The sequence below is a fragment of the Engraulis encrasicolus genome, chromosome 7 (assembly GCF_034702125.1).
Source record: "Engraulis encrasicolus isolate BLACKSEA-1 chromosome 7, IST_EnEncr_1.0, whole genome shotgun sequence".
Classification (NCBI taxonomy): domain Eukaryota; kingdom Metazoa; phylum Chordata; class Actinopteri; order Clupeiformes; family Engraulidae; genus Engraulis; species Engraulis encrasicolus.
This window is the reverse complement of record NC_085863.1, coordinates 45,346,188-45,360,064: the sequence shown is the minus strand read 5'-3', so window position 1 is coordinate 45,360,064 and position 13,877 is coordinate 45,346,188. Positions and strand designations below refer to the sequence as shown.

General features: G+C 42.7%; 1 protein-coding gene and 2 long non-coding RNA genes across 3 annotated transcripts; all 3 read right to left on the bottom strand.

Moving 5' to 3' along the window:
* Nucleotides 1–637: 637 nt before the first annotated feature.
* On the bottom strand, nt 638–2,755 carry LOC134452234 (ADP-ribosylation factor-like protein 6-interacting protein 4). Its single transcript, XM_063202594.1, has 5 exons — nt 2,710–2,755; nt 2,182–2,260; nt 1,968–2,077; nt 1,628–1,732; nt 638–1,034 (listed from the first exon to the last, which is right to left on the bottom strand). The coding sequence occupies exons 3-5, from the start codon at nt 1,969–1,971 to the stop codon at nt 718–720; spliced, it is 426 nt and encodes a 141-aa protein (XP_063058664.1). The 5' UTR covers nt 1,972–2,077; nt 2,182–2,260; nt 2,710–2,755; the 3' UTR covers nt 638–717.
* A 2,749-nt stretch (nt 2,756–5,504) lies between these two features.
* LOC134452233 (uncharacterized) lies at nt 5,505–8,761 on the bottom strand. Its single transcript, XR_010035406.1, has 4 exons — nt 8,552–8,761; nt 7,922–8,020; nt 6,527–6,607; nt 5,505–6,325 (listed from the first exon to the last, which is right to left on the bottom strand). It is a non-coding gene; the product is annotated as an uncharacterized LOC134452233 (long non-coding RNA).
* Nucleotides 8,762–11,325: 2,564 nt separating this feature from the next.
* LOC134452232 (uncharacterized) lies at nt 11,326–12,580 on the bottom strand. Its single transcript, XR_010035405.1, has 3 exons — nt 12,336–12,580; nt 11,531–11,629; nt 11,326–11,381 (listed from the first exon to the last, which is right to left on the bottom strand). It is a non-coding gene; the product is annotated as an uncharacterized LOC134452232 (long non-coding RNA).
* Nucleotides 12,581–13,877: the final 1,297 nt, after the last annotated feature.

The window sequence follows — 13,877 nt, the reverse complement described above, 5'->3', positions numbered from 1 at the left end:
ATATTACATATCATTGACATCGTAGTATACTATGAATTCATGTTGTCTTTGCCACCCCAAGTAAAGTCATTACATGATCATGTGTGCTCATGATTACTACAATATTCATTCACGTTTTCTTGGCCACCTTAAGTAAAGCCATGACATTATGATAGGTTAACACACTTGTTTTCAGTATAGTAATCATGTGTTAACTTAACACATGATTACTATACTGAAAACAAGTGTGTAATCAACCATTTCTATACAGTCAACTAATCAATCATTAACAACCTTCCCAATCATTAACTCCCCGCCAAGTGAAGTCACAGCATTATAACACATAACTCATTACATAGGCCTATTTTGATGTAGTGTATTTTCTGAACTTTTAAATACAATCAAAGCACCAGACAGAGAACAATAACTTTTTATTATTATGAAAGCAAGTCATAGGCCTTCACATATTGTCACACACACACACACACACACACACACACACACACACACACACACACACACACACACACACACACACAATAAGTGTGGCAGTAACCCCTCTCAAGGTGCTGTGTATGGGCCCCACTGTTTGGATCAACAAACCATCTTGAATGGTTAACAGTGAAGTGAGTGTAGCCAATGGCAAACCTGCTAGATATTTCAAAAAGATGAAAAAAAAAAAGGTAAGCAGGCAGTCCTTGTTCAGGTTCTAAAAATCGTTGTTAATCATTAAGCTGTTCAATTTTCTGCATGTGCCCACCTGAAGGCGAGCTCCGCAATAGGGTGCAAGTGTTCGCAAGTTCTCTCCTTCTGTCTGTCTGTGCTTGTGTCCTTCTTCCTCTTCTTCTTCTGCTTCTTCTCCATCCTCTTCTTCTCTCTCTTTTTCCTGTCTCTCTTGTTCCTCTTCTTTCTCTTCCTCTCTGGCTCCGAGTCACTTGAAGAGGAGGTGGAGGAGCTGGAGGTGGAGGAATCGGAGGGTCGAGCTTGTTGGGCAGCTGCTGCGCTGGTGGCGGTTGCAGCCGCTCCCTCCATAGCGGTGGCCTTAAGTTTTAAAGCTGCAAAAAGAGAGGAGCTACTAAATACACAATCCTGAGACATGACCTGACAGCTGATACAGTCGTCAATTCCAATCTCATTTTTTGTCAATTACAGACAGAACATGACACAATACTTTCAATAGCTTTGATATAGCCCCCAACGCAATGTTGCGTAAAATAGGGCGATATTGCCCCCGTCTGCGTTTCTCATCTCCAATTGGCCAATCAGAACTGAGCCATATGGGAGCTGCTGTGGCCAACTGGAGACGAGAAACGCTATACTATACTGTTAAACTAGATAATGAAAACACAGACCAAAATGAAATGCACATTCATGCATGTAAATACTCCATATATGTGAAAAATGGTGGACTGTTCCTTTAACATTAACACTCAACACTTACATATTAACAATTCAGGGAAGCTGAAGAAGGTGGTGTTTGTTTAAATGTGGCTGCCTTCAATATAGGTCTAAAGTGAAGGGGAAAATCCTGGTTTGTGTTCATAGTACGGCCCTTGGAGAACTTTTACGGCCCCTCGGATGAATTTGAATTGGCCCTTCGAATGAGAAAGGTTCCCCACCACTGACGTAGGCTATAGGTTAAGCTTACCCTCTTTCACTCTTCTGTGGTGAGACTGTGCCCATTTTGGGTTGACCTCCACACGCGTCTGTAGCACAGCACACAGGATTGCAGGACACAGCATCCTGCAGGACACTACAAAAAAAACAAAAAAACAAACAAGGGGAATGAATAAATTACCTGACCAGTTATTAAACAAATGAAAATTGATGTGCCAGAGCTGTGGTAAAAGTAACCTTGGGTCCAAATCATCTAGGCCTAGGGTGTGTGTGTGTGTGTGTGTGTGTGTGTGTGTGGTAAATCCAGTGTTCACATTATTCAGATATGAGAATTAATTCATTCATTCATTTTAACTGACATTAGTACATACCCATATCAGTGCCATTTCACCCTGCCAAGACACTGGACCTGGGTCTATTGGAGCTCTCTGCTCAGGGTGTCCTCATTATACTGCAGCAGGCACTGTTGTTTCTATAGTTCCTAGAAGCGAGACAAATAAATAAATACTTAACCATGCACCTCATATTGACATAGCAAATATGTCAATAAGCAAGACCTATTGAGCCCAACAGGGATAATCTTACACTATATCAGTTTTCTGTGGTCTCTTGTAAGATTGGCCCATCACCATTCTGCAGGACACTACCGTCTCCCTGCCAGGATCTGTAGGATGTAAGAAAATAAATCAAAACATAGCAATGCACAGCATTGATTACTTATCTATAAAGTAGCACAAGTCATATTGACAATGTAGGCCAGGGGTGGGGAACCTATGTCTCTAGGGCTGTTTGCGACCCTTGAGGCAGTTTTATCTGGCCCCCCGATATAATTTTAATGCTATTCAGCTTCACATGAAATATGACATATTTTGTAATGGAATCTTAGAAAATACATTTGCAATACAATTAAGTTATATTCAGGGAACCTGAAGAAGGTGGTGTTTGTTTAAATGTGGCTGCCTTCAATATAGGCCTAAAGTGAAAGGGAAAATCCTGGTTTGTGTTCATAGTACGGCCCTTGGAGGACTTTTACGGCCCCTCGGATGAATTTGAAGCGGCCCTTCGAATGAGAAACGTTCCCCGACCCTGACGTAGGCTATAGGTTAAGCTTACCCTCTTTCACTCTTCTGCGGTGAGACTGTGCCCATTTTGGGTTGACATATGCGTCTGTAGCACAGCACACAGGATTGCAGGACACAGCATCCTGCAGGACACTTCAAAAACAAGGGTAACAAATAAATGACCTGTCCAGTTCTATAAAAAAGAATACCCTGAAAAAGAACACCCTGTTGTTTCTACAGCTCCTAGAAGCGAGACAAATAAATTAAATACTTTGCCATGCACCTCATATTGACATAGCAAATGTATCAATGAGCAAGTCATATTGGTCACAAATAAGTTAATCTTACATTCTTTCCGTCTTCTATGGCGAGTTAGGCCTTCAGGTGACTCGTCTTCGCCATATTATGAGACAGCAGCCTGTGAAAACATGGTAAATAGAATAACCCATTAACCTTGGGTCCTAATATAATACATGGACATAAACTAGCCTACATTATTTAGACAAGGTCAGTAGACCTCCACGTGAAACAATAAGAAAAAGTGACCATACATAATTTCAATTTCTTGAAGAGGCCATCTACACATATTTGTGCAACAAGTGCTGTTTTGAGGACCCATACTTTTTAAGGACAGGTTGCCTACTGTTTGCAAATGGCAGGGTATTTCACATTGATTTCAGGGTGGCGTGCTCAACTTGACCACTCTGGTCGACATTGAGCTCGCGCTGATACATTGGGCTCGCGTTACTGAGAACGATTCCCTGATTGACGCTCCCAACGCAGGACGCTCCCCTGTCGGCTCGCTCCCACTAGCCAGACTATCGGTCCCACCGCCATATAACGGAGCTAGTTATCTTTTTGATGTTAGTTTTTTTGTTTCTAACCCTAACCCTAACCTTGACCCTAAACCTAACCCTAAATTGCTTGTATGTGGCAGTGTATGATAATACGTGAAATATAATCGGGTGGGACTACACGTCCGGGAGTGATAGAAACACCTGGGACTGCACGTCCGGGAGCGATCTCAGTTGGGAGTGTCCATCTACCACCGTTTCAAAGTAGCATGGAACTAAATTATATCCCACCTTTGACTTGATTTTACGCCGGTGGGTCTTGGAACCCCTGTGTGACTGCCTAGGTTTCAGGATAGAGAAAGTAAAACAAAAATCATTGAGTAAAATCGATGGGGGACAAAAACGTCGCTACTTGAGGAAAAATAGCATTACAGGGATGTTAGCTACTCGATACATAGTAGTGACGCTACGACCAAGCTACTAGAGAATGTAATTAAATTAGTCGCTTCGCTACTGCCCAGCACTGAAAACCAACATACCCAGACGGCACACCAGTCTTTCCAACGTCGCCTATGCATTTTTGCCGCTGTAAAATACATTGGCAAGGCGTCTAAGCGTTAGTTCATCAGCGAAATACCGGGCAGACGTGAAAAATGAGCAGTGCCCAGAATCTAGTTGATGAGCTAACGCAATAGCATGCTAACGGTAGCCTTTGTCTATCTTTAGGCAGGGGAAAGGCAACTGAGAACGAGCAATGTCAAACAATTTACCATCAACAAGTATACTTAACATATTCACCGTTTCACCACAGCATTTTGTCATTACGATGCTCGCAAGTCATCAGAATTTACTAGCGTACAGCAGCAACTAGTGTAGTCACATTGAGGGGACTTGAGCTACCAGCTATGTAAAACGGCTGTGCCATAACTTAGCAATGGCGGATCTGTGTTCAGAGGAGCTATTCAATCGCTCTTGAGTACCTAAACTTTAAACCACAGTTGAGTAAAATGTACTTACATGTATATGACGCCCATTTTCCGTTGGTATGTGAGGAACTTTTCCCCCATATCGCCAAGAAACTTGTAAACCACACAGTCAGCACGTGGTTCTGTTCAATCAGGAAGGTGATGTTGACCGCGGCTGATGGCTTCTTTGTGGCTTGTGTGTGGAATTCGCATTGTGCCAATTAGTTTTACTGCCACCTAAAGGCTTGGTGTAGAACTAATTTAACCAGAGACGGTCTATTTTCAACTAACTTGAACAATCCTTGCTTTAGTTCAGAATACCATTTTAAAAAAAACAGAGTGGCCAAGCACATTGATGTTTTTCCTCAAAAGCAGCAGAGGAACCTTTTTAATTCGAAGGGTCACTTCAAAATGTAGGCCTATGTCCAAGAAAGATCATTCAGATGATTCTATTTTGATAGCCTATTCTGTAGGTTCATTTAAATGTTTATAGCACAGATCGAATTGTTTGATCAACTTAATTTCTGAGCTTATAGTATCATAATAAAATGTACTGACAGCAAAGCTGTGGCTAGTAGAAAGGTTTATGCAGGGGTGGGGAACCTTTTTCATTCGAGGGGCCACTTCAAATTCCTACCATGGTCATAAAATCCTCCGGGGGCCGTACTATGAACACAAATCAGGATTTGACAAATCAGGATATAGACACCTTTAGGCCTATATAGACATATAGACACCTTTAAAGGTAGACACCTTTAAAACAGTCCCCACCTTTTCTAGGTCCCCTGAATATAACTTAATTGCATTGGAAATGTAATTTCTAAGATTCCTTTAGGCCTGCAAAATATGTCATAGGCCTATTTCATGTGAAGTTGCAAAACATTATAATGATATCAGGGGCCGGATAAAACCGCCTCAAGGGCCCTCGAGACATAGGTTCCCCACCCCTGGTTTAATGGTTAGTGATTCTGAAAAACACCACTGGGCAGCGTGAAAAAACATACACACACACAGACACACACATTTTAGTAAAAGGCCAAAAAATGCCCTTGGGCCCCCAACAATTCCGTTGCCTAGGGACCCCAAAATCCTAGAAACAGGCCTGCCGACCCCCCACTCCCTCCCACCCACCTGACCTCACCCCACCCCACCCCACTTGAAATTGACTGGGGCAGCTCCCGACCTGATCACTGGCATTTACATATTAAAGGCTCTTCTAAGAAGGGGATGGGAGGGGGGCATGGGGGAGCCGCAAATGCTGTGGCTTGAGGTATGAGGCAATTTAAGGTGCAAAACTCATCCACAAATTCCTCTTTTCATGCAGTGTCCCATATCAGCCAAAAAGTTAATCATAATTTACATAGTTACTCATAAATTGAACAGAATAACTATGCAGTTGTTATTTATTTAGTAAGGTGCCATTTCCACGTAGCAGGATAATTTTACATGTGGATATTTTGTTCTCCTTTTTAAGCGGAAACACGACAAAATTGTTTTTTTTTTTTGAGGCAGGTTTTTTGATATGGCTACATGGAGATAGAAGGCCAATACCAATGCTTTTTCAGAAATAGTACAATACGTGGAAGCGGTTTCTAAATTCCTTTTTAAGCGGAAACACGACAAAATTGATTTTTTTTTAGGCAGGTTTTTTGATATGGCTACGTGGAGATAGAAGGCCAATACCAATGCTTTTTCAGAAATAGTACAATACGTGGAAGCGGTTTCTAAATTCATCCTCACTGTTGTCCTAGTTTTCTAGGCTCATTGGTGGTGTTAATGTGCATAGGCATGGTGTGATGTGACGGTGGAAAAAGGAATGGATTGGGGGGGGGGGGGGATCAGTTTATTTTCTCGTTGAGGACCCAGTGGCAGCAGAGGGGTTGAAGTACAGGGGTAGTAATGTCAGCATCTGAAACAGCACAGAAACAAGAGACAAACAGTACATAAAATGTAAAAAAAAAAACCAAAAAAAAACAGCGACACTGCATACCAACCATTGACACACAGCTGCACATATATTATAAAAGTATCCAGTGAGGCTCATGAACTGACCTGTGGTGAGAGTGAGTGTCAAATGTTTATGTTAAAAAGCATCATGAGATTAACTTACAGTTTGAGGATCTCTTCTGACCCCTGTAACGGTAGATTCTTCTCAGGCCCATGACCTGAAGACGTGGGCTCATGGACTGACCTGTGACAAGAGCTAGAAAGTCAAATGTCTGAAGTGTCACCGTCTACAGCAGACGTGGGCAAACTCAGGCCCGGGGGCCACATGCGGCCCGCTCAGCCATTTCATGTGGCCCGCAGAGCCTTTCCAGAAAAAAATGCAGATTCATATGGTCACTAATTCTTAAATGGCTATCTAAAACTTGGAGACCTAACATTACTAAAGTCTACATCTAGATACAATTAGCAGGAATGGCATAACTGACAATAATGTAATTATATTGGCGTTACACCATTTCTTATTATGAGCAAGTTGCCTACGACATCCGGCCCTTTGATCAACTTTCTAAACCCTATGCGGCCCTTGCGCCAAAATAATTGCCCACCGCTGGTCTACAGGCTCTTCCTACAGCAGGGGTGGGGAACCTATGTCTCAAGGGCCGTTTCACCGGGCCCCCCCGACATAATTTCAATGTTATGCAGCTTCACATGAAATAAAACACATTTTGTAAATGAATCTTAGGAATGACATTTGCAATACAATTAAGTTATATTCAGGTGACAAAGAGAAGGTGGGGTCTGAAGCTGCCTTCAATATAGGCCTTACCTGCCTGTGGATGAAAAGTCTATCATCTATATTGACCCTTTTAATTTAAAAGTGTACTCGCTACTCTGTGGTATTTTTTATACAGTCAAGGATAAGTGGGGCAGTCATTGGTAAGCGGTTAGGGTGTCCTGTAGCCCAGGGCTGAACAACCCAAAGGTTGCTGGTTCATCTCCCAGCCCGCCAGGTTGGTGGAGGGAGTAATTAACCAGTGCTCTCTCCACCATCCTCCATGACTGAGGTACCCCAAGTATGGTACCTTCCCGCCACACTGCAACATACTGCTCCCTTGGGATGCCAATGTAGGCTGCACCCTTGCACAGGTGAGGCATAAAATGCAATTTCATTGTGTGCAGTGTATACTTGTGTGCTGTGTCACAATGGCAAAGGTGGGCTTTCACTTATATACACCTAGAGATTTTTTCCCCTGAGTCCAATGTTTTTAAAACAGTTGAAACATGAACATTTCCAGTCAATATTTACAATGGAATAGTAGACCTCTGTGTCATATTCCCAAGGAATGGTAGCATCGCATCTGCTGTGCTGTGCTGAGTCAAAGTAATTCATAAGCCTACTGGTTGTGTTTTCCCTGCCCATTCACAACTTTGATGGCCTGCAATTTATTCAGATGTGTTCTACAACTTTTTGATGAAACTTCCATTTTACATTTGATACCACAAACTAGGCTTACTTGTTGTGCTGTGTGGATTTTTGTTGAGCAGGGATCTCACTTACCAATTAGCATGTTTTCCTCTTGTTACCAGCATCAGTCTGAACCTGACTGGACACCTGTGCACTTCACCATATGTGAACTCTGAGGGCAAGTGTAGAAGCCTGGCAAATAAAGACAGGAATAAGTCGGTCTCAGTATCACTGTGCAACTACATTCACAATGTAATATGTTGGTTGAATTCTGTCCATCACAATTTAATATTATGGTTTACATTTCGGCATACAACTTTCACAATGCCATATTAGTTACATTTAGCTAGCTAGTGTCCTATTTGGTAAGGACATGTACAAGTGATGTAGGCTGTACAGCAGGGGTGGGCAACTTTCATTATAAGGTGGGCCAACATTTTTAATTACCACAATCAGTGGGCCACATCACCACGCACTTGAATTTACAAAAGGATACTTCACTTTTTCTTTATTTATACCTGAATGCTTACACTATTGATTTATAGGGGGTTAAAAACTGTCCTGCGCCCGAGCCTCCAGTTGCCCATCCCTGCTGTACAGTATCCTAACAGCAAGGCTCTCGTAGTATTTCAAATAATGGTCTATATAAAAACTGGTTATAATAGGTACAGTGCAGCATAAACAGGGTTGAGGGGGTGGTTTCTTTTATTTCGTTGTACCTACCGAGTAGTTTAGCCAATGTCTGTGTGACACGTTCATGCTGCCACCTCCACAGCATCCTCTTCACAACCACAGGGGCAAAGCATCCTTTTTCAGTCCAAGATATAGACTAGAAAATGAGTGACAGCATCACAATCAGGTATGCAAGTGTAGTGGACCCCCCATTTTTGTCTTTTTGTTATTCCCTTATTCTCACTCCCTGTCTTTTTGTTGTCCTGTCAGAAGTTGTCTTTTAGTTTAATTATGCTGTTGCACATTTTCGCCAATAGATGGCATCATAGGACCAGCAATGAGTGCAGAGACCTTCTCTGGTGCAGTAGCCAGTGACTTCGGTCACATAAGAAGAACGAAACGTGGAAGTGACAGGCTTTGTTATGATACAGAAGGCAGTGGTGTCAGCTGTACAGTTATGCTGAGGAAAATGTAAATAAATAACGAACTCTACACACTTGAGGATCTTATTTATTAAGTGTTCAACATAAGCATTCACGCAATAATGCCACCAGGTCACATTTAAGATTTAACTAGGAGTATTTTGGGGATCTTAGTGATAGACTTACCATTTCTTGTTCTGGCATATCTGGCCTATTCCCAAGAGAAGGCTGATGTCCCTGTCTGTTGATCTGATTTTGACGTCGGCAAGATGCTTCGTGCTGTCTGGGTTTCAAACCTAGTGGTGAAATGACAAGGGATTTTATGTAAACAAAATGCGTATTTCTGTACATACAGTAAACAGATCTAAGAAGTTCCCAGAGCACCCTACGATAGCTGGCATGGTTGGCACAAAGACCCAAAGAGCAAAATTGTCCCAAGATTGTCTTCCAAACAATTCCACTCCAAACATTTTCCTTCTGAAATAAACAATGTCCATATCCAATCAAACCTCAGTAGGCAGCTATCTCGTCAGGTCGGCCTTACCATAGACACATCTAAGCTTATGGGCCTTACGAGTGGCCCGTAAATTTACAATCTCAAACGTCATCACCGTATAAGCCATGGCACAACACAAGCGTTTTTTTGAGAATACAATATATCTTGGCACGTTTGCGCTAGTTATCTGAACACTGATCGTTAACGAATGGCCGAAATAGTGTAGAGCTAGCTGTCATTTATGTTGTGCTAGCTAGGGTCAAGTCGTCTCATCCAAACTAGCCACAGTAGGGGGGGATTACGCTTCAAATGAACGTGAATGACTCAAAACTTAAGAAATATGTTGTTAGAATGTACCGTATACAAGGTTAGTCTATGAGGTTAAATAGTTTTCTAACATATACATATTTTATATCCCAGTTACGTACCTTATCTTCTGCACGAATCGAGGCCTCCTGTTTCATTGGGCACAATCACGTCACTGGGTAGTCTAAGTATGATTATCAGTTTTGAGAAGTGGTGACTTGGCGTTTGGCCTACCACAAGGGTCTTATCATTCTCTAATTGTAAGCTAGCCTATTAATATAATAGCCTATATTTGGTTACGGTTTGAACTGAAATACGTTTATACATTATAAAGAAGTAAGGTCATTGAAATCGTGAAAAAAAAACTGACTAAATGTGGAAGTCGTCGCTGCAGCGCCACAGAAACTCCTTCGGCTGGCTCCCTTCAGGGCGTTGGTGATGGCTGGCTAATGACCACACATAGGAACGAGAGACACCTTAAATAAGCCGCTAAAAGAATGCAGATGGTGGGAAACGAAACGTTACATTAAGACGGGAGCAGGTAATAAGAATGAAACGTGACTCCCTGTGTTTGCGGGGAGGGGGTGTAGGCTACTATGATGGCCTGGGGAGGTTGCTTCAAGGCGCAGTCTGCAGGTGACGAAGGAAGTGTCGAACGCCACAGCCGCTGTTCCTGACAATGCTCTGTAGCTTCTCTGAAGTTGCCCATTGCCTGGTTGAGATGACTGGCTCCACGAGGATTGTTATGCACATTGGCAATGGGCTGATTATTTCGGCTGGTCATAGAAATCCACACTAGTAGCCTAAACATAGGCTAGGCCAGGGTTTCCCAAACTGTGGTCCGTGCACCCCTGGGGTTGCGCAGCCTGCCATAAGGGGGTGCGCGAGCTGAATAGAGCAATGGTGAGAGTTTTTTATACAGCATCAATGAACTTTAAGTAGTTTTTAATTGTATGCTGGAAGGGTCCATTTGAAGTGCAGTTTAACTCCAGAACTTGGAAAAGAGGATTCCCACACAGCAAAAGTACACCGTAATGGATCCGCCCCGGAGTCCACCGTCCGGAGGCCATCCTCCGGAACGGATCCGGTAAACGGGGGCGTATCGGCGTCCACTCGCACGCCGCCTATCATCCGACGCGGAGGCGTGGTGCGGACTCAAAAGGGACCCGTTTGTCACCCGCAACGGATCCGCGTGCAGAAGCGTACCTCCGCAGTGAGCCCGGTTCGGAGGCGCGACATCCGATGCGGACTCATTCCGTGTCCACTTATTGCATCCGTCACGGTTCCACTACTTTTTATCAGTTACGGACCCATTCCGGACTCATAGATGTTCCGGGCCGGGACCATTTTGGATCAGTGCTCATAAAGTTACTTTCTTATTATGCTATAATCCCAATAAACGAACACTAAACCAGTTAACCGTTTCAAACAGCATTTAGATTTAATTCTACAGATAACACAGACCTGGCCTAGACACCGTTTAAATAAGAACCCGAAAAAAACACAACCTGACTAAGAACTTCACTCATCATGATTTTTTATTTATCTTGACATTATTTTTCTGTCTCACTGTCATGTTGAACAATTGCTGTCGTGGCTGCCTTCCTTCCCTCATGCCTCATCAGTCGACGGGGAAACATCACATCAGCGCTCCGATCTGAAAAGGCAACAGAGCTAAACTTAGAGCTTTCATTTAAATTTCGTAAGATGGCAATCGGACATTGCATTGCATATGGAATGGACAACGCTCTTTCACATCTCTATCCCGTGACAGTAATGATGTTGAATATTATAAGATGTACTTACTCTTGGTCGTAAAAGCCGGGAGGCAGGCGGGCATCACCGTAGCAGGGTGGATTACAGCTGGCTAGCCCTGTCCGACCCAGAGGTAATTCCACCTGTTTACTGTTGCACAAGATTAAGGACAAATTCAGATATTTGTAGCCCTACCACGGACACCTGTATCAAACTATGAGCCCAGCTACTTCATTCATTCACCAATGATGGACAGCATATGGGACGAGGGCGCAGTTCATGGCCATCCATTAATTGCTAATAAATAATTAGCCTGGATTTCGTTAATGTGAGGAGAACATGATGCCACCGCTTTAGGATTTGTACCGTTATAAACACAGTTGGTTCCAAACCTGTTGAGAGCATCATCAATCCGTGTAAAAGTGTACCATGAGCCAAATTCAGACCAATATAGCCGTTTCATAGGAGTATTTGAACACTTAGACCTACGTTTAACTTTACACAAGTTTGCTTCAGTCAATCGGTTTGCTAGTAACTGGCTAGCAAGCTAACGTAAACAAGGCTGTTAAAATGGGCACAATGTTGATAATTTTTATTCAACTGCACTTCCTCCATGTATCGGATGGCATCATATTTTAACAGCATTTAGGAAATACTACAATAGCCAATGTAGTTCTCCATGTCTTTGAATGAATGAACTAGCTGTCTCGTTTTGAAAACAACTAGGGTTAACTTACACTTTTAAAGTCATAAAACAAAATCCTACGAAATATCAATAAGCATTGATAGTATAAAAGCTTCAGATATACTTTTTGTACCTTTGTGTATCACCTAATATAAATAAATCAATACTTACTGGAGAGCGCTGTTCGGTCGTGTCTGCCCCAACAAAAACTGTACCAACTACCAACGTCCGTTAGATTTTACAGCGCGTCCGCGTTTGTGAATCAGATATGGATGCGATTATGGTCCGCGTTTTGACGGTAGAATTTGGGGCGGCGCACGGTGGCGACCCTGATCCACCAAGTGGAACCCAAAGGAATGTGACAGTGACACGGATGTGGTGACTTGAACGCGGCTCCGCATCGGAGTCCTCTGCTGTGTGGGTTATTCAAAACTGTGCATAATGTGCATGAATGCACAGTGAATCCATACTTGCGTGGCCATCAGCACACCAAAATATTCGCTAAGGGGGTGCGCGAGCCACAATGAAATGTACAAGGGGGTGCGCGGGGAAAAAGTTTGGGAACCGCTTAGCCTGAGTGTCATTTAATGACTACAACATTATTCCATTATTGCTGGAAAGGCAACATTAACTAAGGTTGGATTCATGTATGACTGGGTTGATCTGACAGGATTTTCATCAGCCATGTTAATACATGATATGTTAACCTTGTAATTCACACCACGAATTTCCCTCTGATATACCACATTTACTTAATGGTGAGTCCTCATCACTCATGTCATGACTCCTTATTAACTAATGATAGATTAAATATCACTATGTACATAAATCATGTGTTAATTCACCATAAATCATACATTACTTCCAACATTATTCCGTTATAATTCATGCACCATTATTGTAAAGTGTTACCGTTTATTATAAGGCATCACTTAACTAGTGGGAATGTTATCTTATTTTTTGGTTTATTTTGGCTTGTTTAAGTAATTTATTGTATTTATTTATGTATCGTTTTACTTTACTTTTCCTTCAAACTTGCCGCGCCCCCCCTTGCCCCACCATCCTCCCTGTTCCCAGCCCCTACTTTGAAAACCACGGCTGTAGCACATGACTATGACCATTTTTTCTACTATATTCGTGGGTCTTGCAACTAAAAAGCCCCACTACCTGACTACCAGTGAAGCCTGCTTTTGAGAACCAGCACATATCTCATGCTTAAGTCTCACATGACTGTAGTGAATGTACAAAAAAAAGAGAGAGAGAGAGAGAGAGAGAGAGAGAGAGAGAGAGAGAGAGAGAGAGAGAGAGAGAGAGAGAGAGAGAGAGAGAGAGAGAGAGGGGAGAGAGAGAGAGAGAAAGATACACTATGAAATGAATATGAAAGAATTACATAGAGAGGGAAGAAAGAAGATATAGAGAAAGTGTTAGAGAGAGAGACACACACAGACAGACAGAAAGATTGTCCTGTATGTACGAGACGGCAGTGAGTATGTAAGTGACATATAGGGTGAAAGAGGAGATAACGAGTAAGTGCGATAGAAAGAAAAGGGGACAGAATAGGAATGAAAGGAAGTGGTCCATCAACGATGACATAGTCCAGCCTATACACTGGCAGGGAACAGCTATATTCAGCACCACAAGCCTTCCTTTTCTGCTTGGCTGCCCTTAGCCTGTCATCTGTGTCAGTACCATCAGGTGTAAGCTCAACTGGGT

Coding starts and splice junctions, on each gene's coding strand:
- LOC134452234 (XM_063202594.1), bottom strand. Junction 1,035..1,627: donor CCACAGAAGAGTGAAAGAGG/GTAAGCTTAACC, acceptor CTCTTTTTGCAG/CTTTAAAACTTAAGGCCACC.